Source organism: Eretmochelys imbricata, chromosome 17 (genome assembly GCF_965152235.1).
Source record: "Eretmochelys imbricata isolate rEreImb1 chromosome 17, rEreImb1.hap1, whole genome shotgun sequence".
NCBI classification, from domain to species: domain Eukaryota; kingdom Metazoa; phylum Chordata; order Testudines; family Cheloniidae; genus Eretmochelys; species Eretmochelys imbricata.
The window spans coordinates 8112306-8133346 of NC_135588.1; the positions used below are offsets into that span (position 1 = coordinate 8112306).

Here is a 21041-nt window from a genome sequence, read left to right on the forward strand (position 1 = left end):
GAGACTACATCTCTCTCTCTTAGTTTTGATCCGGAAAAAGTAGATCTACAGTAATAGCCAGTATAATTGTCATTTTTATATCCCATTAGCTGCATCAGGCTAGAAGCTGTCCCCTGGATGCTTGATGCTCTGGGGAACAGCCTGAAGAAAGAAAAAAGCAGGAGTCTTTTTTCCACTGCAGGAAGTGACAGGATCAGGAACGTAGGAACACAGCCCCCATTTCCATCAATTTCCTGTCCGTTTGTGCTGATGGCAGCATCTTCTAGCTGAGGATGCATGCTGCTACTTTGCAGAGGAGCAGCAGTGTATGGGCTACAATACGTGCACTGGTCCTGATGGTGGAACCCTGCATCTCCCAGTATTGCCACTGTCCTCTCCCGGTACCAGGGAAAGCAGTAGTCGTTGTACAGTACACCGTACAAATGCTTGATAAGCTAGTTGATTTGGTATATGTTCAAGCCAATTTGCTACTCATCCCATTTTCAGAGTGCAGCAGGAGTATTACTGTATCTTTACACTTCAGTTGTGTTTGACTAAAAGTACAGAACTATTTTAACTTCAGCACTCTGTGATTAGGTGAAGTGTGAGCTGCTGGCTACTCATGTAACTGTGCAGCAGTAGCTCATCTCTCTCCATGAGATCAGCAAGAAGCCTGCCCACACATATTAGGAAGCATGAAAATTCCAGACTGTTCCTATTTGCCATCTGCCAGGTATAAAGACCATAAAAAAATCATGGCATAAACTAGCGATGTTTAACATAATTGTACAAACTATGGGATACACAGCTGCTTAAGTTGCTCAGTGGTCTAGTGCTGGGTGTACTTCCTAAACTTTCAGAAACTACATATTCATATCTAACTCGGGCCTCTTTCCTGCTACAATAGCTAAACTGCAGTTCACTCTCTTTTGCAAATAAATCCTTAAAAAAAATAAAATGCTGGCTGGAACGTGTGGACATTAATGATCCCATGACATTAACTAGGAATTTTACCCAGGTCCATGAGCTAATAGGTTTCCTCCTGTTACTGCTATCCTATAGCATGCACCACAGCAACTGGGGACACTGACAGTTACAATTTAGTAATGTTATTATGGGGAAGTAGTGGTAACCCTTCTATTTAAGATTACCAAACACTTCCCATTATATTTTTTTCCTCCAACTGGCATCTGTTGGTATTTTTGAGAGCTGTAAGGTCCTCTATGACTTTTAGTAGGGACTTGAAATTATTGAACTGGGGAAATCTTTTAGATGATAGATGCACATCTGCATTCAGACAGATTAGATTTCAGAACAAGACACCAATTCCTACATAATTCCCATTAAATGTATTGTTTTACAGACATCATACAATAGATGTGTGAAAAGTAATGCAATCTGAGCCTAACTTGGAAATAAGCAGGAATCTGAAGTGACTGTTGATCAGTTTTTATTTTATCTTACTTTACAAAACTTGTATCTTAGAAAATGGCTACAGACTTCAACAGAACAGAACAGATCAGCAGTAGCCTACAGTAGATAATTTATGCATGGCTGGGATCCATTTACAAAATGGATTAACGGTGACAAAGCCTTGAGGAGGTGGAACTCTTAGTAAGAGTGTTGGATAGCTCTGCTGCAATACAAGGACAGTCACACGTGAAAGGATTATCCTTGTGAAGAAGCAGCCACTACTGCACTATTAGAACTATGTGGTAAGGAAACAGGGTATGAACAAAGTGGATTTAACAAGTGAAGAGAGAGCAGAATAAAGTGTGGGGTGTGTTCCTTTTCTTATGCAACAAATCAACGGAACAATGTCTGCATACTTATTCTGCAAAGATACATGAACAGACTGAGGAATCTTTGTCTTAGAACTCTCCTTCTGAAGATCTTGTTTATTCAATTTTGAGGTTTAAGATTACCCCTACAATAAAGCTTCAGTGGTGTTTTTACAATTGTTTAATATGCTTCCCTGTCCCTTTCTTATTTCAAATTGATTTATATGGAATCAATATAGTTGTAAGACTGGGTCTTTAAAGTCTATCCTGTACATGAAATTAACAGAAGCAATGTGCTTAAGGAAATCTTCAACAGCTATCCTTACCCAGCACAATAATAAAGCTTATGTGCTCTGATCTTACATATCTGACCCCCTTAGCCATAACTTCAGAAAATATTCTAAGGGTGGTTTTATACCTCAGTCTAGAATAAACAGTGTTCTCAAGAAACGATAATGAACCACATAACACTTGTAACCCAAGTAGATGCTATTTGTGAGTGATTGCTCAGATGCCTGGGGTATTTCATTACAGGAGCATGCTCTTGCACTTCTATAAGAAGTACTCTGATGGACTTCCTCCACCAGTGTTCCATTAAGAATTTTCTTGTGTTAACACTAAATATATATATAAAAAAAGGAAGAAATATTGGCAGTCAGTGATCACAGTCTCTTTCCCCAATCCTCTACTGCCATCCTACATTTTCCATGTCTATGATTCGGATAGGCGGTAGTTTCAAACTCAGTTTGTCAGGTGACAGGATCATTTATACAATGTAGTCAACTTTCTGGACCAGTCTGTAATTGAGAGTCATTTTTTTGCCTCCTTGGGTTTCTTTTCCTTAATATTTTTCTGTATAATTTTCCTGAGAGAAATAACAAATTAGAGATTAAGGCATCCAAGCATATTTATGCTTGAAAGATGAACCACGTATCTGAACCACTCATTAGCCTCCCATTACAGATGTCTTTTTGCCTACCTACATCGCGGACTTTAACATTCAGTGCACTTAACATAAAACAAGCATCTAACAGCAACAATCTTCAGAAGTTTTTATCTCTAATGCAGTACAAGGCCTTTATGGCCAAAGATAGTCAACTCTGCCAGATCCCCATGTGCACAAACATGGACTCAAATTAGACGAGTAAACCAGTTTTCACATGGTCCTAAAAATAGGGGGTGAGTTTATACCACCATCATTTAAACATTCAGCATTTGTAGTAATCCAGCGTACCATTCAGCAACCTTCTTTTGCCTCTTCAAATAAGTAATACTTTCTCTTCATCTTATGTCACCCTGAGATGCATGTCTCTGCCAGTCAAGCCCAAGCCCCAGGAAATCTGTTCCACTTACCCAGAGAGAGAGAGAGATTCTAGGTCTTCTTGACTGCAGAGGTTAAGCCACCGTGAACTGTGACTACAGGTTTGTTATTTCTGTTAAAATTTCATATTTTTTAAAAACTTCCAGGAAGGGGAATGGATTGGCTCGGATGATTGACAGTTTGTCTGGAGAGCTGTACTTCAACGTCACAGGTTCAAATTCAACCCAGCTTCATAATGAGCTGAATTGCTACCATCCGATAGTTGTTTGGTGGCATGTAAAAGGAATTATTGGCCTCAGTCTGGTTCCCAATGAACAGATGTTTGCACTAGGAGTCAACACCATAAACTGGCACCCTTACTAGCAGTCTCAGCAGAGAGGTCAAGGACTGAATTGGCTACTGAGATTGGACCAGTGGCGATCCATCCAGTTCAGGTATGAAGCACACTGACGGGCAACATGGGGAAACTTGCACCGCTGGTGCCACTGCTGGACCTATCTTGTGGATAATGTCTCTAGAGGGTCAATTGAGCTATCCATGTACACAGTAAATTTACATACAATTTTCTCTTTTTTTAAAATCTGAAGTTCACTCTCTCCCTGTAGGTAAATAAAACTAGATTATCCCTCAGGCCCTTTTGAAAGAAACCACTTACTTTTTTTTCTTGGCTTTTTCTAATAAGTACTGAGGAGTGGTACGAATGTGCTCCCTTTCCAATGGTTTCTTAATCAGCTTCTTCTTTTGTTTGCTGAATATGGCATTTAGGAAAATAAGATTAAGGCTCTGTTAAAGGCCAGCTCAACATCTGAAATAAACATACTAGGTACATACAATACCTCCAGATCCTCCAAAAAATAACTACCAACAACTAATGCAAATTTTGTACAGTTGGTTTATTCCAAGGATTTAACAATTCAGCCAGCTCTCTCTTTTGGAGTTTCCCCTTCTTTGTCCTTATCCCAGCGTGGCTGCTTCCATCTGGACAAGTAAGCCCATCTTTATTTTAAATAGGTTTTAAAAATATTATGCATTGCTGAAACATGTGAAAAATGGTATATATACACAGATTTCTAGCTTTGTGTTAAAAGTGGTCAGGCCTATATGAAAAAGATACAAGTAGTGTTTTTTACAAAACACTCTGGAAATTTCTACAAACTTCCAGAAACACTCTTAGCAGTTGGGCAGTGTTAGAGGCTGGTAGTCCTCCAGGATTTTACCCTCATTAGGGCTCTGATCCTGCAATGAGGGCCACCTATGCAAAGCTCACTGCAGGACCAGGGATACTAGGAGTAGATTCTTAGCAGCCTGAGGCTTCAGAGGGGATAATTGTTTTTATAGAATTTAAGGAGACTACTTTCTTAAAAAAGAAACTCTGGTCACAGCTATTTTTATTCCTAAAAGTGCAGCTATAGATTTGCCCAATTATAAACGTGTAAGCTAATCAGAAGGAAGAAAAACTAGAATCATATTCCCTTACAGCAAAACATTCCTTGTTTTGTTTCTCTCTGTCCTCAGGTAAGAACTGTCCAATATAAACACTCAGATTAAAAATGAAAATATCTGTATTTGATTTGTTAACTTCTTTAGTAGTTTGAACTTAAGTTCTGGAAGTCTCTCTTGTCCTTTTTTTATCCACACAACATGTAATTTAATTATGTTTACCAATGTGTTTTGCTCACATGTGTTTAATGCACCTGGAGCTACAAACAAGAGGCCAACATCAAACTTCACCCCTTCCCACCCCTATTCCCCACCCCCATTTTAACTACCCTTCATAAAATGTAGAATATTAATTCTGACAATAAGTATGAAGAAAAGTTGGAAGCACCTCCACAAAAAAAGAGTAATATCTAGCAAATTGCTTGCAACTCTCAATCTCAAATGTCACACAAATCACAAAGCAACCTTACCTTTGCAGTTTGTGGAAGGTTTTTATATAGTCTGGCACGGGACAGCCAGCCTGCTGGATAACGTTGGCTACACTGGAAGAGTGGGGGGGGAAAATATCAAATAAAGTTCTGAATTCCTGAGTAGATATATAGTTATTTAATGCAGAACAACTATAGCTGGGTTACTTCTCATCTGCAATGAAAATAAATGAGCCAGGGAAGTTTGAAGCAGAAAGAGAAAATAGTAACCATCAAATGATCTGGAAGAAAAACAAACACTCAAGTTCACTGGCTTGTAATGAACTGAAACTAAAATCACTTATCTACCATTAGTTACTATACTAATGGGATCGGAGTAATGAGAAGCCAAAAAGGAAAGTTTTGCCAAAGACTTAATTCACAAGCATCAGTAGGCTGAGCGATGAGACTAGGACTGTAGTTTCAAAACCACTGCAGAATGCAGAAGCTTTTTGAAAAAACTATCAGCAGTTTTGTTTGGTAGTGCAAGGCAAAAGACTTAGGAGGACCAAAAAATAGCACCCACAGCTACGTGGCAGACCAGGTCAATTGCATTGGCCTTACTGCTATTAAATAGTCACACGTTCATCAATTCCACTAACGAGCCCTCATATTTCACTGTTTGCTTATAAACCGTGTTGTGAATATGTCAGTCCCTTGTATTGCCTTTATTGGGTTTGAATGTAACAAGTGAGAGGACACTGAATTCTCTATCAGTGCATTCACAAACCGCCTCAAGGTCCCACACTAAAGGGTAATTTGATGACAGGTCACCTTGCAGTTCCAAATATGGAAAGCTGAGAACTGAAACTTCACACTTTAGTTTTACATACTTCGGGGTGGATACAAAAGTGTGAAAATGTTATGCCGGGGTGAGGAATTTAATACCAAACGCACAACCATGTGGTAATTGTTTGTTCTGAGAAAGAATCCCGCAACGTGGGATTGAAACTTAATGAGCTGTCACATTTCCCAATTTACCTTCGTAATAAAGGTTTATCATCTTCAGTAAAAAAAGTAATTGCTTTTCCTGTGTGTCCTGCTCTTCCAGTACGACCTGTCAAAGACCAATCATGCAATAATGTTAAGAGTTTTAACTTTAATACTTTCCAGCAGCTTAATGAAGTAATTCTTCCTCCTTAACTATCACCAAGTGCAGTTTGAAAACTACGAAGTCATATATTGGCACTTAGCCATGTAGTTCATGATTAAGAGTAATAAGTTGCAACTACGAAGGATATAAAAACACTTTACAAACAAGAATTAAGGATCATAAAACCTCAGGGAGGTAGGCGAGAAACCCAGTTTTACAGATGGATGGAGGCGTGAAGTAGATTAAATGATGTGGCAAAGTCAGCGTCAGAGTTGGGGTAATCCAGGAGGCTTGATGCCAAGATTTGTACTCTAAACACCAGACAATACTCTCCATTCAAAAGCTAACACAGACAGAGAACGAGTCCACACATCCTGCTTTGTCAAAGAACACGTACTCACCTATCCTGTGGATGTATTCCACGGCACTGGTTGGGAAGTCATAGTTAATGACCATATTCACTCCTTTGAAGTCAATCCCTCGTGCTAGCAAGGCTGTGCAGATAAGCACCCAAATCTTCCCAGCTCTGAAACTGTGTACTACGTTATCTCTCTGGTGAAACACAAATTGTTTAAGTAACCTCCTAATTAGCAGCTTGAGAATGGAAGAGGGTTTGTGTATGGATATCTGCCAACATTATACTAAACAGTAAGTCCAATTCCCACCTTCCTTCCAAACAAAAGAACCCACAGTCATGACACAAGACCAACTGTCACACTTAACTACCACAGGTGGATGTTCTAGTTCTTACACGACAGCACGTACAATCTGCTTTCTGAACAGTTTCTGTACAAGACGACTATGTTTACGGACTCCTACCTGTTGCTGTGTTTTGTCTGCATGGATGACATCCACATTGATTCCTTCATAAATGAGTTCATGGAAGAGCTCTTTAGCCCTTTCAATGGACTGCACAAAAACAAGGACAGGAGGAGTGAATCCCTGCAAAAGAACAAGCTTGTGTAAGGCTCTCAAGGTTTCTGCTTACAAGTCCTTTTCCCATCTCAGTTCAACTTCAGTACTGTGCTGCCATGGATTTAATCAGCCTGCATAGTTTACATTTCAGATGGTGATTTTTGACTGACAAAACTCTCCTGAGGCCTGGATTAAGCAGATTCTGATTTAGACAAGTTATACCTGGGCTTTGGGATGAGGACTAAATTTGCCTCATAGAAAGCAACAATCTATTTTTCAATCTAGAAGAAAGAACTGAGCAGCTCCCTGACTACAAACAACAATAAAAATATTTTCAAGTAAAATTTAATTTATAATGAACTGTACAAATTCTGTCTCTATTTTACTTGAGTATGGGTTAAAAAACTGAGACCAAAATATACAGAAGGCCTTCTCGTTTTCATAGGCAGGCAGACTCGCTCTTTTTTCAATGCAGTACATTTTGCACTGCAGCAGAGTTTTAAGAAGCAAGGAAGAGGATGCTCAGTCAGTCATAACTACCTTTTTAACAAGGTCTCTCATTGCCAGTAGTTTTCCTGTCTCTGAGCCAACAAACAAGAGCTCTTGATCTACTGTCTCCGCTGCAGAGTTTCTGAAACAAAAATCAAATCACACAGAAATAAGCCATTGTTAGTGTCTTACAGGTATAAGAAGTTTACTACTGAAAAAAGAAATACTTCACATCTTGCAGTAATTTCTCCCTCCTCCTCCTCCTCAAGGTAATGCTCCCTGCTCTCAGCAAATAAATACTCAAAGCAGAACAGTACCTTCCCCTGTTGCATAAAAAGCACCCATAATACTGCCCCGCAGATCTGATTGTTGAGATGGCTGAAACTGTGACAGTAAGTGAACAGCTGAGGAATAGAAGACCTAGTCAATACCTGCACGCTTACCTTGCTCCAACAGATACCAAAATGACATTGTCCAGGTTGAGTTTGCACCATTGCTCTACATCGAATGCAAAGGTTGCGCTGAACAAGGCTCTTTTGACAACATGGGACGTGCATGCCAGGAAGATGGAGGCTAACTGGTCTCTGAACCCCGACTTCCCATCTTCAAATAGTTTGTCTGACTCATCAACCACCAACCATTCAACTCTAGGAAAAACAAGATTTTTTGTTCAATAGTAGCACCTTGGGATTAAAATATAAGTCCTGAAATGACACAATAGGTTTAAATTTTGTGCATGCATAGATATATAGTATGTGTTCAGAGATTCTGACAGGAAGAAAGAAAACAAAAACAAACTTAAAAAAAACCCCACTTCATACCTTGTCAAGTCTATGCCTGGAGGATCTTGTTTCAGCAAATAAATGAGTCTGTTTGGAGTAGTCACTAGTATATCTATAGGAAAAGCAAAACAATGTTAAAGAGAAGCAGGAGGGAAAAAAGCATGTTGAAATAGACATGCAGCATGGTCTAATGATCTGAGCACAGACCTTGGACCCAAGAGCACTAATCCCTGACCTGACACTGATTTGCTGAGAGGCCTTGGGCAAGTCACTTAATCTCCCTGTGTTTCTGATTATCCCATCTGTAAAAATGGAGCTATTCATTTTTATTTATTTACTTTAAATATAAGGGTGTTGTGAGGATTTGTTAACATCCAAAGTTATATAAAAGCTAAGTCTTGTTAAGTAGCTATAGTTTACAACGTGTAGTGGATAAGATTCCGATGGCAGAGCCCAATGATTCTGCATTAATAAGCCACCACAAAGCACTGAAGTGGTTGCCACTCTGCTTCCATAACCAAACTTAGCTACATGCCTGTATTCCAACAGCCAAATGACAGGGCACAGTCAGTTATCAGAGTGCTTGTTTTCTCCTCACCACCCCAAGTTGCTTTTCCAGTATTCAAGTGGCATTTGTTTTGTACAGCAGAGGTAGCTCTCCCCTTTTTAATTTCTGGAGCTATTTCTCCTCCACCACTTTTAACGTCTTGATTCCAAGGATAATGTATTCACAGAAGCAAGTGACTACAGGACTTGGATGGCACTTACTGACCCATTTAAATCATACATCACTTAAAACTTGTGTTCTAGGTTTCAAAGACTTCAGAGAATCCCTATGCAGTCATTAGAATGATTACCAAATTTCTGCGATGATTTGGGTCCAAACTTCTTGGTTGCTTCAACTGCTTTATGGATCATATGTATTCTGAATCCAGACCCCTCAGACAGCTTTACTAGCTCTCGGTGGGTCTGAAATATACAACAATACATAGTGGGGTATCTTTTGGAACAAACAAACAAACCTACACAGAGTGTAAGACATACACAGCTTCAAAAACCACTTAGATTTCAGGGTTGAAAAAAAAAACCCAACATCTTTTAAATTGAAGTATTTTTGACATCACAAAACTCAGGCTTCCAACATGAATTATTCACTTGCACAAAATTCTCCCCACAGGTCTGCATGCCACAGTTTGTCTCTTACTGGCTGCTCTCACTACATATACAAAAATCCCATTGATGTAAAATGGAACTCCACAAACAAAGAAGAAATTGATTACTTGAGTTAAGATTAAGACTTAAAAGGATGTTTTTACCTCAAATACAGAAAATAAGGTAGCACTAACATTTCCTGTGCTCATCTGCTGGATCATAAGTGTTAAAAGTTGTAATGGAATTTTAAAACAAGATCCAGAAGCCTTGAGTCCCAGTCTCCTGTTCTAACCATGTCTTTAGATTTCATAATACCCCAAAGTGTAGTAGTCACAGAAGACAGACATTTCTTTGAACATTCTTTCATATACACTTGAATTTTATCAGATAAAGTCTGAAGGTAGGAAAGAAAAACAGGTCCATCAAGCTTCTGTTTTTCTGAATCAGAATAATGGGAGTACTTACAAATGCAGTGCAAAATTATTTTATGACAACTTAAAAAAAACCCTACCTGACTAGCAAGTTCTCGGGTAGGCGATATGATCAGAGCTCTAAATCCTTTATTCATAGGTTGTTTCAGATGTGCTAAAATAGGAATGCTAAAAGCCAAAGTCTTTCCTGATCCAGTGGGAGCAGAAGCCAGAAGTTCCCGACCCTACGAATATAAAACAAGAAAAAGCTGAATATTTACATTTAGTGTTTTTTATTAAATGCAAAAAGCTGCATTAACACAAATGTTAGGGTTACATATTAGGACCCCCCCCCCCCACAAAAAAAATCAGGAAATGCAGAAGTTAAGGTTCTCACACTGTGTTACCTCAGCCATATTGCACCTACTACAAGTTGAGGTTATATTTAAACTGGTTTCCTAGCAATAGAAAATACTGAATTTGAGGAAGTTAAATTATAAGATGTTTCCACTAGTTATATTATCACAAGATCTGAGGATGAACTACAGTACTATGTTTAATCTATTTTAAAATAACATTTTTATGTCCCCAATGGGAACTCTGTCCGAGTTATACCATCTCATTGTCTATCAAAGTGTAAGACAAGGAGACTTACATGAAGCATGACTGGAATGGCTTGCATCTGAATTGGCGTAGGGACCTGGAAGCCAGCAGCTTGAATATTCTGCATTATTTTAGGCTGGATTTTATATTCTGCTTGAAGCTGCTCAAATGTGGCAATTGGTTCAGGGAGATCTGTTCCTTGGACACTAATCTTGTGTTTATTTCTGAAATGGTTTATCTAGAAAGCAAAATGTAAAAATTATGCAACGTGTCAGAAAATAGCAGCAGCCACTTTATTCTTCAATAATGCATTTTCAGATAAATTGATTAAGCCTCATAAGACCTTTACGAAGGTAGTATTTTACAGATGTAAAAATGTGACTTCAGCTCTCTCTGTGGGAACTTGTTAGAGTCAGAACTGAAAGTAGGACCCAAGTCTGATTCCCATTTCTGTACTCTTAACAACCACACAAGGATGCCTCCCCCAAAAAACCCATAAATGCTCTAAATAGTTTTCAAACTTAATGCTTTAAAAAAACATTTCCTAGAAGAAAATTACAGAACAGTCACAACCTTTACAGCTTTATTGTCAGCATTTAGGTTTCTCCATTAACATCTGCTATACTACAGATAAAGGCGCTGATCCTGCAAAGACTTATTGATGTGCTTAAATTTACACAAAGAAATACAGTAGAACCGACCAGTCAACCAGACACCTCATTTGAAACAGGAAGTACACAATCAGGCAGCAGCAGATCCCCCTCCCCCCCCCCCCCAAAAGGCAAATACAGTAGTGTGTTAAATGTTAACTACTAAAAAAATTAAAGGAAAGCATTTTTCTTCTGCATAGTAGAGTTTCAAAGCTCTATTATGCCGATGTTCAGCTGTAAACTTTTGAAAGAACAAGCAAAACATTTTGTTCACAGTTAGGAACATTTCACAGTTACGAACAACCTCCATTCCCAAGGGGTTCATAACTCTGTGGTTCTACTGTAGTCCACTATTTACGTGCATTAACTTAAGCACTTCAACAAGTGTTTGTATAGAATCATAGCTAGTTATTAACTTACCCTAGATTAAGTTCCTTTTTGTGACACTAGTAAGATACACACATTTGGATCAATTTTCCAATTCCTTTGTCACACTATACTGACTTTATCGCAAAAGAAGACACAGCAAATGACTGCAGCTTCCAGATGACATGCTCATAAAAGTGAGCACACAACTATTTTTAGTTACATTCAAATAAGCAAGCCTCACCTTTTGCTGTCTGAGTTGTTCCAGTTTCTCTGCAGTGGGTTTCTTTTCCCCCTTTTCTCTTGTATCTTTAATCTTTGTTTCCAAAGAGGACATCCACAATATCCCATCATTTTCCACATCAGAACGGACTGAAACAGGTTCTAAAAATTTCAATGAATGTGCATTATTTAAAAAAAAAAATCAAGTCAAAGAATAATGTAGTAGGAGGAATTGACATTAGGAGCTTGATCTTAAGACCAATGAAGTCAATGGTAATGTTCCCATTGACTCCAATGGTTGCAGAATCAGACACCACGGCCTTAGTTCTGCATTCTGGAAAGATTATTTCATTAGCCCTGAACTCAGCCAGCCAAAAAAAATTTTCTCCAGCCTCTTGGGCCAAGAACATAGCGGGTAACTTCCACAGATTTTTAGCATAAAATAAATTACAGACCAATTAAGGCCAGGGAAGGGAATAAACTAAACCCATATAAAGCACCTTTATTCCAGCATAATTGCATCCATTCCCAAAACCAACACAGTTATACTGGAACAAAACTGTTGGAGATCAGGCTTCGAGAGACTTCTTCAGCAGTTAGCTAATTTGGATGGAAGACTTCTGCAGCATCCTAGCACCTCTCTCTCTTCTCTTTTTTTAAAAACAGAGAGAGTGGGATTATCTGGATAGTGGTATCAGAGTTCAGTATTACTAAAATACAAAGACATCAGTGAGAAACTTTTTTAAAATTAATTTTAGTGAGAAATTTAACTCAGAAAGCAAGGAATTAAGAAAAATCTTGTTTTTAAAACAACAAACCTTAGGAAAATTACCTTTGCGGAGCAGACATTTAAGACAATAACAAGAATCAAGTACTAGTCTTTTAGAGCTGTATTCTGTATTCGTTCACAAGTGTTTCATGGCATTTGTTATAACACAATTTATTAGTGTTAGAAATTTATTTTGCTTGGTGATTCCTACGCTTGTTCATACAAGTCAGATTTCTCAGATTTGTTACTCAAGTTCTGTTTCTGTTACTTAAGCAATTGAAGCACATTCTCTTGTACAGAAGAGAAGAATCTCACTACCTTGGGTCTTTCTCTTCCTTTTCTTCCCTTCAAAGTTCCCTGTGTCTTGTTTTCTCTTCCTTGCACTCCCTGCATTAAGCCTCTCTTCAGAGTCATCTACTTTCTCATCCATGTGCGATTCACGTCGCTGTATTTTAGCTTTGGATTTCTTGGAGCCATTTGTTCCCAGGCCATTTTCAGAAATACTTGGAAGCTTTGTATCTTTGCTTCCAAAAAAGTCAAGACTCTCTGGAGGGTCAAATTCAGTGTCTCTCACTTTTACCACCTGAAATTTAAAAAGAAAGAAAGAAAGAAAGAACTCAACCGATTGAATGAACTGCTCCAGTATCAACGAAAAGTGCTTTGCTCGGACTATTCTAACAAACACCAGAGCGGGCCGGAACCAGGAACCGAGGAAGGGATCCTGGGGCCAGATCATCCACCAAGGGCGGGGGAACCATCAGGGTCAGAGACAGAACCGGGCAGGCATCAGGACCGGCCAACTAGCAACACCAGGGGCCAGGACTGGGCACCCAGCTAGAGACCCGGCCCCGGAGACTGGGCCAGAACCAGGGACCGGGAGATCGATCAAGGAGCCAGAACCGGCCCATCACGCGAGAGCCGGGGGGTGGGAGGAGGAGGGACCAGAACCACGAGACCCGGCCCCGGGGCGGGCGGAACCAGGCGCCGGCTCGCAGCGAGGACCGGGACCGGGCGGTACCTTGAAGCGCTGGGCGTCCTGGCTGAAGCGCTTCAGATCGAACCTGGCGCCAGCCCCCAGCTTCCGGAAGAGCCCGTAGGAATCCATCTTTGCCCGGCATGCACCGCGGCGGCGAGGCGCTTCCCAGCATGCTCTGCGCTGCGCATGGGCCACAACGCGGCGCTACCGGGCATGCTCTGCGGCTGAGGGCTGCCCATGGCTCCACCATCGTGGGTCCGGGAGGAGAAAATCGTCACTTCCGGCTAGGTCAAGGCCAGAAGGTCCCTTTCCGCCAGGGCTCATGTCAGCTACGGGTCCCTCGCAGCCCCCAGGATGATGTGGTGTTGTCATGGCAACACCTTGCAGGGCGACGCGATGCGGTCACAGCATCACGCGATCACAGTGTAATGTAATGCCGTCACAGCAACACGTTGCGTCACGGTGACACGTGGTCCCCTTACACCCTCATGGGATGGTGTGATACCCCCACACCATGTAATGCTCTCCTTTTATTTATTTAGCGTTTGCATATTCGCTGAGCCAAGCCATAGCGTCTTGAGAGGCCAAGTGGAGCTCTCGGGGCGCACCACGGACTTTGGTTAGCGGGCACAGCTGGACAACGTGTGTCATTGTTACTTTGCAAAAATAAAAGGAGGACTTGTGGCACCTTAGAGACTAACCAATTTATTTGAGCATCAGCTTTCGTGAGCTACAGCTCACTTCATCCGATGCGTTCAGTGGAAAATACAGTGAGGAAAATACTTTGATCTGTGCTGCAGCTACAGCTTGGATTGTGTTGCTGTGGAGATTGTATCGAAATGGCCTGTAATGGTGTCCTTGCAATACAAGGCAGTGCATCGTGATTCCCAGTCATTAGATCAAGCCAAAGGAACATCACATCGCTTTGCTGCTATCAGCGTGCAGTGCTCCTGTATCAAAATGTAACCCGGGTGCCTTAAAAATATCATGACATCAGGACATAACTATCTCTATATGAACTTTTTGAGTTAAGGTGTTACTGCACAACTTGAAAAATGCACTTGTCCACTAGTTGGTGAAAAGTGGGACCTGGCAAGTGAAGCGCTACAACTTGTGCAGCAAAGGAATTTAACCGTATGGCATTAAACCAAATTGCATCCAAAATAAATAAAATAAATAAAAACATGTCAAAAGGTCATATCACAGCGTAACAGTAACGAGTGACACTGCTATTCCAAAACATCACCATATTGCAACAAAACGTTATTTTGACAACAGAGCTCTCTTAACACGATGCCATTGTAACCAGATGTCATTATAGCGTGCCAAATTATTGTATAAAAATGTCTTCATGGCGGCAGTATGATATCGTTGCATTAAAATGACACCATATTGAATCAAATGATGTTCTACTGAAACATTAAATCACATCAGATCAAATTGTCATGTAGGTGGGATGGTGATACTTTTAAAAACCTGCATGAATGAAATTAATTCCTCCAAACTACAGTAACTCTTTTCTTTCACTTTTCTTTTTGCGAATACAGACTAACACAGCTGTTACTCTGAAACCTTTCACTTTATGGTATCTTGTGCATCTGGAGTCTCTTTAACTGACAGATAATCTTTGTGAAGTTTCAGTCTTTAAAAATACAGTAATAATCACTAAGCCGCTTTTAAAAAAATAATTCAAGTTATTAGGGGGACTAATGCATACTTGATTCCCAATGACCTATTGCCATACATGAATATTAGTACCACATGGTGGCACTATGGGTGCCTGTGAAACAGGATTGCATCCTTCGATGTATACGGCTGCTTCTAGGCTTTGGCCCAGCAAATACTTACATTCTATTATTCCTTCCTTCAGGAAACCTCTCACAGATTAGGACATGACCAGTTGAGATCTAATAGATGGATCTTTTATTAAAATGATTGCAAACAAACAAAAAACAGCCAAACCAAACCCAAAACTTGGAACTAACAAGATGTTTGCTGATCATCACTCTTCACTCTGCTTGTATATTATATTCCTTCCTCCTTAACCCTATGTTTGTCTTGTCTAGACTGCAAGTTCTTCAGGGCAGAGAATGTCTCTTATTTTATGTTTGGACAGGGTCTACTACATTGGCTCCCTGATCTCAGTTGGGATCCTTATGTAGTACTCAGAGTAACAGTCGTGTTAGTCTGTATTCGCAAAAAGAAAAGGAGTACTTGTGGCACCTTAGAGACTAACCAATTTATTTGAGCATGAGCTTTCGTGAGCTACATCCGATGAAGTGAGCTGTAGCTCACGAAAGCTCATGCTCAAATAAATTGGTTAGTCTCTAAGGTGCCACAAGTACTCCTTTTCTTTTTATGTAGTACTGTAATTCTACTGTTACTACTAACTGATTATATATATTTTATTATCAGTTATTCATTTAGGCTAAATAATATACATCAGATAATTAAGTTTCTTTCTGCCCGGGTATGCATATTTTTTCTCTGGGAAGCAATGCCTTAAATTTACATAGCAGTATTTGATGTGATTGTTGGAGCTGTTGTTTGCAGACCAGTGAGCTAGCCAGATGTTATGCTGGGATCCTACTCTTGCGGCTTGTGAGTGTAAAAGAAGCTTTTTGCATCCTTCCTCTCCACAACCCCTGGTGCCCCTTCAAAGCAGAGGGCAGGATCCAGGCCCGTACACAATCTCTTTGCATGTTTGCAAGCTGAACATATGTGTCACAGCATCAAATGGTGGAAGAGCAATACAAACAATCTGATAAAACAATGAGTTTAGCTCCCAATGTTCTTTTCTCCATCATATACGTTTTTAGTCACTTATGTCAGATTATTAAACAAATCCGAAATACAAAATGCAGCATCCAAGTCATAAAACTGTTCAACATCTTTATGGGCCTCATTTCAGCATTTTGTTCTTTTGTATGTCCCTGATGGCAAGTTAACAACACGACTGTTTCACCTAATTTTAAAGGAGCACCTCATTTAAATAGAAGGACAAAAGCGCCTGAAACAACTTTTTGTTCACATGTGTCAGCATCTTCCTGATTTACAGTATAATTAGCTGGTTGCAAAGAACTGATAGGCCAACCCCTCTCCTATCAATCACTTCACAAGGAAGTTTGGGTCATCAGCTCTATTGGGCAGAAACACTGCATTATAGGGTATGTCTACAGGTTGAGCTGAGCGGTTGATTCCCGACTCAAGAAGACATATGTGCACAAGCTCTCAAGGAGCTAGCATGTGAAAATTAGAATGTAACTGCGGCAGCATGAGCTGTGGGAGGGGCTACCTGCCCAGAGCATGTACCATCTGAGACCCTATGCACATACTTGGGGTGACTAGCCCATCTCACTTCTCATGCTGCTGCAGCTAGACTGTGTCTAATGCATAGCTCGATGAGAGCTATCGTGAGTATATCTCTTTGAGTCGGGAATCACACTCTCAACTCCAACTGTAGGTATAGACTTAGAAATGTAAAACTGACTTACAAAGTTCCAGATACTTTCCCACAGGGTGGATTGAAAATTTATTACTATGTTGCCTTGTTTGTGTTGTTTGTGTCACCTCTCCTAGCATCTCATCTATTGGCCTGATCCAAAACCCACTGAAGTCATTGGAAAGATTCTCAAGTGACTACAAAGGATCGGCCCTCTCTTTAAGGGTCATCCTATAGACATTTCCTTCTGAGTTTAGCCCTAATACAGCAAAGTGCTTAAACATGTATTAACATTAAGTAACTCCGAAGTTGAAGTTAAGCATACGCTTATGTACATTGCTTAATGCTTACTGCTATAAGTACAGCTATATTGGATCCAGTCTCATACATATCATCTGGTACCAGGCTTAAACAAGAAAATATTAGAGGCCAGTACAAATAGGCCATTTGAAGCAGAGCTGTTCAGGCCCACCAGTGTGCTTTCCATAGATAAAGATCAACATTTAATTTAATTCATGCATTTATTCATTATAAGAAAGTTCAGGGCCTTAACATTCAAGTTACATCTACTAAAACTTTATAGCAGATCAAATGATACAGTTTTTGTTCTGGTGTTCTTGAAGGTAAAACAAACAAAATTCCAACGAAGCAACATTTTAGTATCAACATCACCAAAGTTATTTTCTGTAATACAATTCTCACGGGCCAATTGTTTGTATTGCCAACATCTGAGAAATCTAAGCAATACATGCCACGATAATTTCAACTGGAATATTTAAGTTACTTTTCTTCTGTAATGCTCACTGTTTTAATTACAAGCTTTGAGATGAAAAATTACATCAATTCAGTCCTCCCTACAGTCAATATCTGTCTGATTTATGGCACACTTTCTCCGCCAACCTTTTGACTTTCCAGCATGCAAGTGGAAGTATTTGTATGAAGTCCCCGGGAGGGCACAATGTACAAAACAATTTTGCTTGTGCTCTTCATTTGTAGTGCAGCACTGAGCCATTTTTTTCCACAGTAAACAAAGAGTTCACAAGAAACTCCAAACAATATCATTAGGGTCATTAACCAGAGTTCACTTGCCTGATCTTCATTAAGATGTAATGACTAATGGCTGGTTGGGAGGGTATGGGGAAGAATGCTGAAGCATTTGTGTAACAAAGAACTATAAATCATCTCAAATACACTACAAACATCCATCACTTACCCAAGAGATTCTGTCAGTGGATTCAAGAGTGAGGAAATGGGAAATAATCTCTTCATCAATTGGTTTGCAGGCCTTTTTGTAACACAAACAAGTTGTGCTAACTACTAATGTGAGAGCATTGTGTAGTGGTTATAGCAGTAGCCTATTAGTCAGGAGTTCTGGAATCTATGCCTAGCTGAAACTCTGCAACTGTCTTAGTGTGTGACCATGGGCAAATCACTTAACCGCTCCATGTCTCCAGTTCCCTTAAGTGTATAGAATTTACATATCTCAGAGGACTCTTTAGAGGCTTTTAATTAGTGTATTTTAGTGTTTTGAGAGCCTCAAATGCAAAGTATTTTATAAGTGCAAAGTATTTTAATTGCATATATCATACCAATACTGATTATCTCTGAAGGTAATGGCATTAAAATACTGCCTACCTGCAAAAATATTTCCTGAGATTATGTTAGGCAGTATTGCCCAAAGCCTTCCTTATGCAGGGATTAATTTTACATTGATAGTGCACACAAAACTCCCATTGAAGTCAATGGAAGTTTGGTCAGAGTGAGTGGGGACATTAGGATTTGGCCCAATAAAATCAGAAAATATGTGTGAAATTAAGAAAAGTGAGACAAGTCTATATAAATTTATCACATTTCTGTACAAGCACTGAGATCCAGGAAGTGAAACTGACCAAACTCGTTCCACAGTTCCTTGTCTAAGTTGAATGAAGTGCAAAGAGTGAACCAACCTACAAGTGGTCAAACCCAAATTTAGATTTGTGAAATGTGTTCAGCTTTCGCATCTCAAGAGGAACTATTGCACTGAAAACAAGGGATAATTAAATCTCATGCTTCAGAACATAAATTGATCACTTGTAGGCAAGGCCGGATTAACTCTCCTCTGGGCCCGGGGCTATTAAATTTTGTGGGGCCCCTGTATACAAGTCTTTTTCCTAATTTAAAACAATGATCACAATTATGGCATCGAGGCTATTAACGCTATACTAAACTTGCCTTTTAATTAACATAAAGCCATTCTGTGGTTACATTTCAGTCTTAAAACATGTAGACTATAGTTAAGTTAATTCAAAATAGCCTACTTCTTACCTTAGAACAGCTGTTATATTAGTTTCTTTCTAGGAGAGAGTTTGGGTGCAGGAGGGGGCTCCAGGCTGGGACAGAGGGTTGGGATGCAAGAGAGGGTGAGGGATGCAGGCTCTGGGAGGGAGTTTGTGCAGGAGGGGATTCTGACTTGGGGCAGGGGGTTGGGGTACAGGAGGGGGTTTAAGGTGTAGGCTCTGGCCAGGAGGCACTTACCACAGGTGCCTCCCGGCCGGCGGCACACCTGGGCTCAGGCAGGTTGCCTGCCTGCATGCTGTGGCCCTGCGCTGGGGACAGCGTGTTCCCAGCCAATGTGAGCTGTGGGGACGGTGCTTGGGGCAGGGGCAGTGCACGGAGCTTCCTCCCCTTGCCAGGGGCTGCAGAGATGTGCCAACAGCCAGCCACTTCCAGGAGCAGCGTTGGGCCACGGCATGCAGACAGCCTGCCTGAGCCCTGCTGCGCTGGGGCCCCCCTTAGCCCAGGGCCCTGGGCTGCAGCCCCTAAAGTCCCTGAGTTAATCCGGCTCTGCTTGTAGGGTCTGTTCCCCTATGCACAGCATTGCACAATTGGCTAAATGCATTACAAGGCTGATTTGTCAGCCTCTGAAGCTTCAGGCTTTAGTTGTTATTATTATTTAACATTTATACTATGGTAGCACCCGGAGGCCTTAATCAGGATCAGGCTGCAGTGTGCTGGACACTGTACAAACACAGGTGAGGACGTGGTCCCTGCCCCAAAGAATTTACAATCTAAGGACCTGCTTCTCATTTATACTAAGGCCTCTTTATGCTTTTCTGGTGGTGTGAAGAGGCCATACTGTAAATGAGAATCAGGCCTGAAGAAGACAAGTAACATATGAAGGGTGAGAGAAGGATAAAGGTGGGAGATATACAGTCAAATAGATGCAATTCTCCCCCTCCTCCCCATAAGGTAAGTGCCAGCTCATCCCATCTGCCCCTCAAAGTATTACTTACTGAAATTGTGGGAGAGGAGGGTGTTAAGGGGAGATTCAACTTTGTCTGCACATGAGATTCAGCAATCAGTGGCCAATAATTGATGTAGGAATTGATGTTTGAAACTGGGGTAATCTCAGCCAGTGCAAAGCATAACTTCTTGTCCATACTTTAGGTTTTCACTGGTGCAGCTATACCATTAGCTGGTCCCCAATGGCTGAATCAGTGCTAATCCCAAATCCCTTTTGAAAAGGGAGAGAGTAAGTGGCCTTACAGATCAGCTGAGCAACTAATGAAACAGAAATAACAGACAATGTTATGATGTAATATGGGAAATCCTGTGTTACTAGAGGAGCCCTTTGGCCCAAATCCTGCTTCTACTGAACACAACCCCTGCATTGACATCAAGAGGATCTGGATTTTGCCTTTAATAGATTTTTAAAGGCCAGAATTGATTCTCTCCTTTTCCTATGGAATTCCAGTTTGCATCTAGCAATGGGCTGCGAACCCTTTCCATGTGCACATGAGAAAAGGAGGCCACCTCTCAGGTATGCACTGGAGAAACTTTACAACAAGACAAAAGAAAATATTCTTTGTTCACTACCATTGATCCAAACTGGAGTGTGTGTGGGGTGGCGTGGGGGGAGGAAAGCAAAGCACATTCCTTAAGACTGAAGACTGTAGGGGAGTTTATTACTCCAACCCCACAAAGGCAAAGAGAGGACAAATGCCAGCACGGGACATCAATTTCAGAGTCCTTACTGAGGCGTACAGTACAGTGAAATTCATGAAGAAAAATGTAAATAACAACAGCCTTTCTTAGACCTCTGGAATTAGGATTAATCACCACCTCAGCTAGTGGTTAGGAAAATAAAAATCCACTGGAAATAACAGGATTTGACTGAGAATGGCTGTGTATTAACTTTAAAAAAA

At 40.5% G+C, this 21041-nt stretch overlaps 1 protein-coding gene across 1 annotated transcript; it reads right to left on the reverse strand.

The window, feature by feature from the left end:
* Window positions 1-1412: 1412 nt before the first annotated feature.
* On the reverse strand, window positions 1413-13586 carry DDX52 (DExD-box helicase 52). The gene is made up of 15 exons (XM_077836646.1): window positions 13458-13586; window positions 12758-13022; window positions 11693-11832; window positions 10485-10670; window positions 9931-10074; window positions 9125-9236; window positions 8307-8379; window positions 7929-8132; window positions 7537-7627; window positions 6901-7023; window positions 6483-6633; window positions 5970-6045; window positions 4992-5063; window positions 3737-3829; window positions 1413-2625 (listed from the first exon to the last, which is right to left on the reverse strand). The coding sequence occupies exons 1-15, from the start codon at window positions 13542-13544 to the stop codon at window positions 2571-2573; spliced, it is 1872 nt and encodes a 623-aa protein (XP_077692772.1). The 5' UTR covers window positions 13545-13586; the 3' UTR covers window positions 1413-2570.
* Between the last annotated feature and the right edge of the window lie 7455 nt (window positions 13587-21041).

Coding starts and splice junctions, on each gene's coding strand:
- DDX52 (XM_077836646.1), bottom strand. CDS start 13,544: ATGGATTCCTACGGGCTCTTCCGGAAGCTGGGGGCTGGCGCCAGGTTC. Junction 11,833..12,757: donor AAGGAAGAGAAAGACCCAAG/GTAGTGAGATTC, acceptor TGAAATTTTTAG/AACCTGTTTCAGTCCGTTCT. Junction 8,380..9,124: donor CAAATCATCGCAGAAATTTG/GTAATCATTCTA, acceptor CTTTTCCTATAG/ATATACTAGTGACTACTCCA.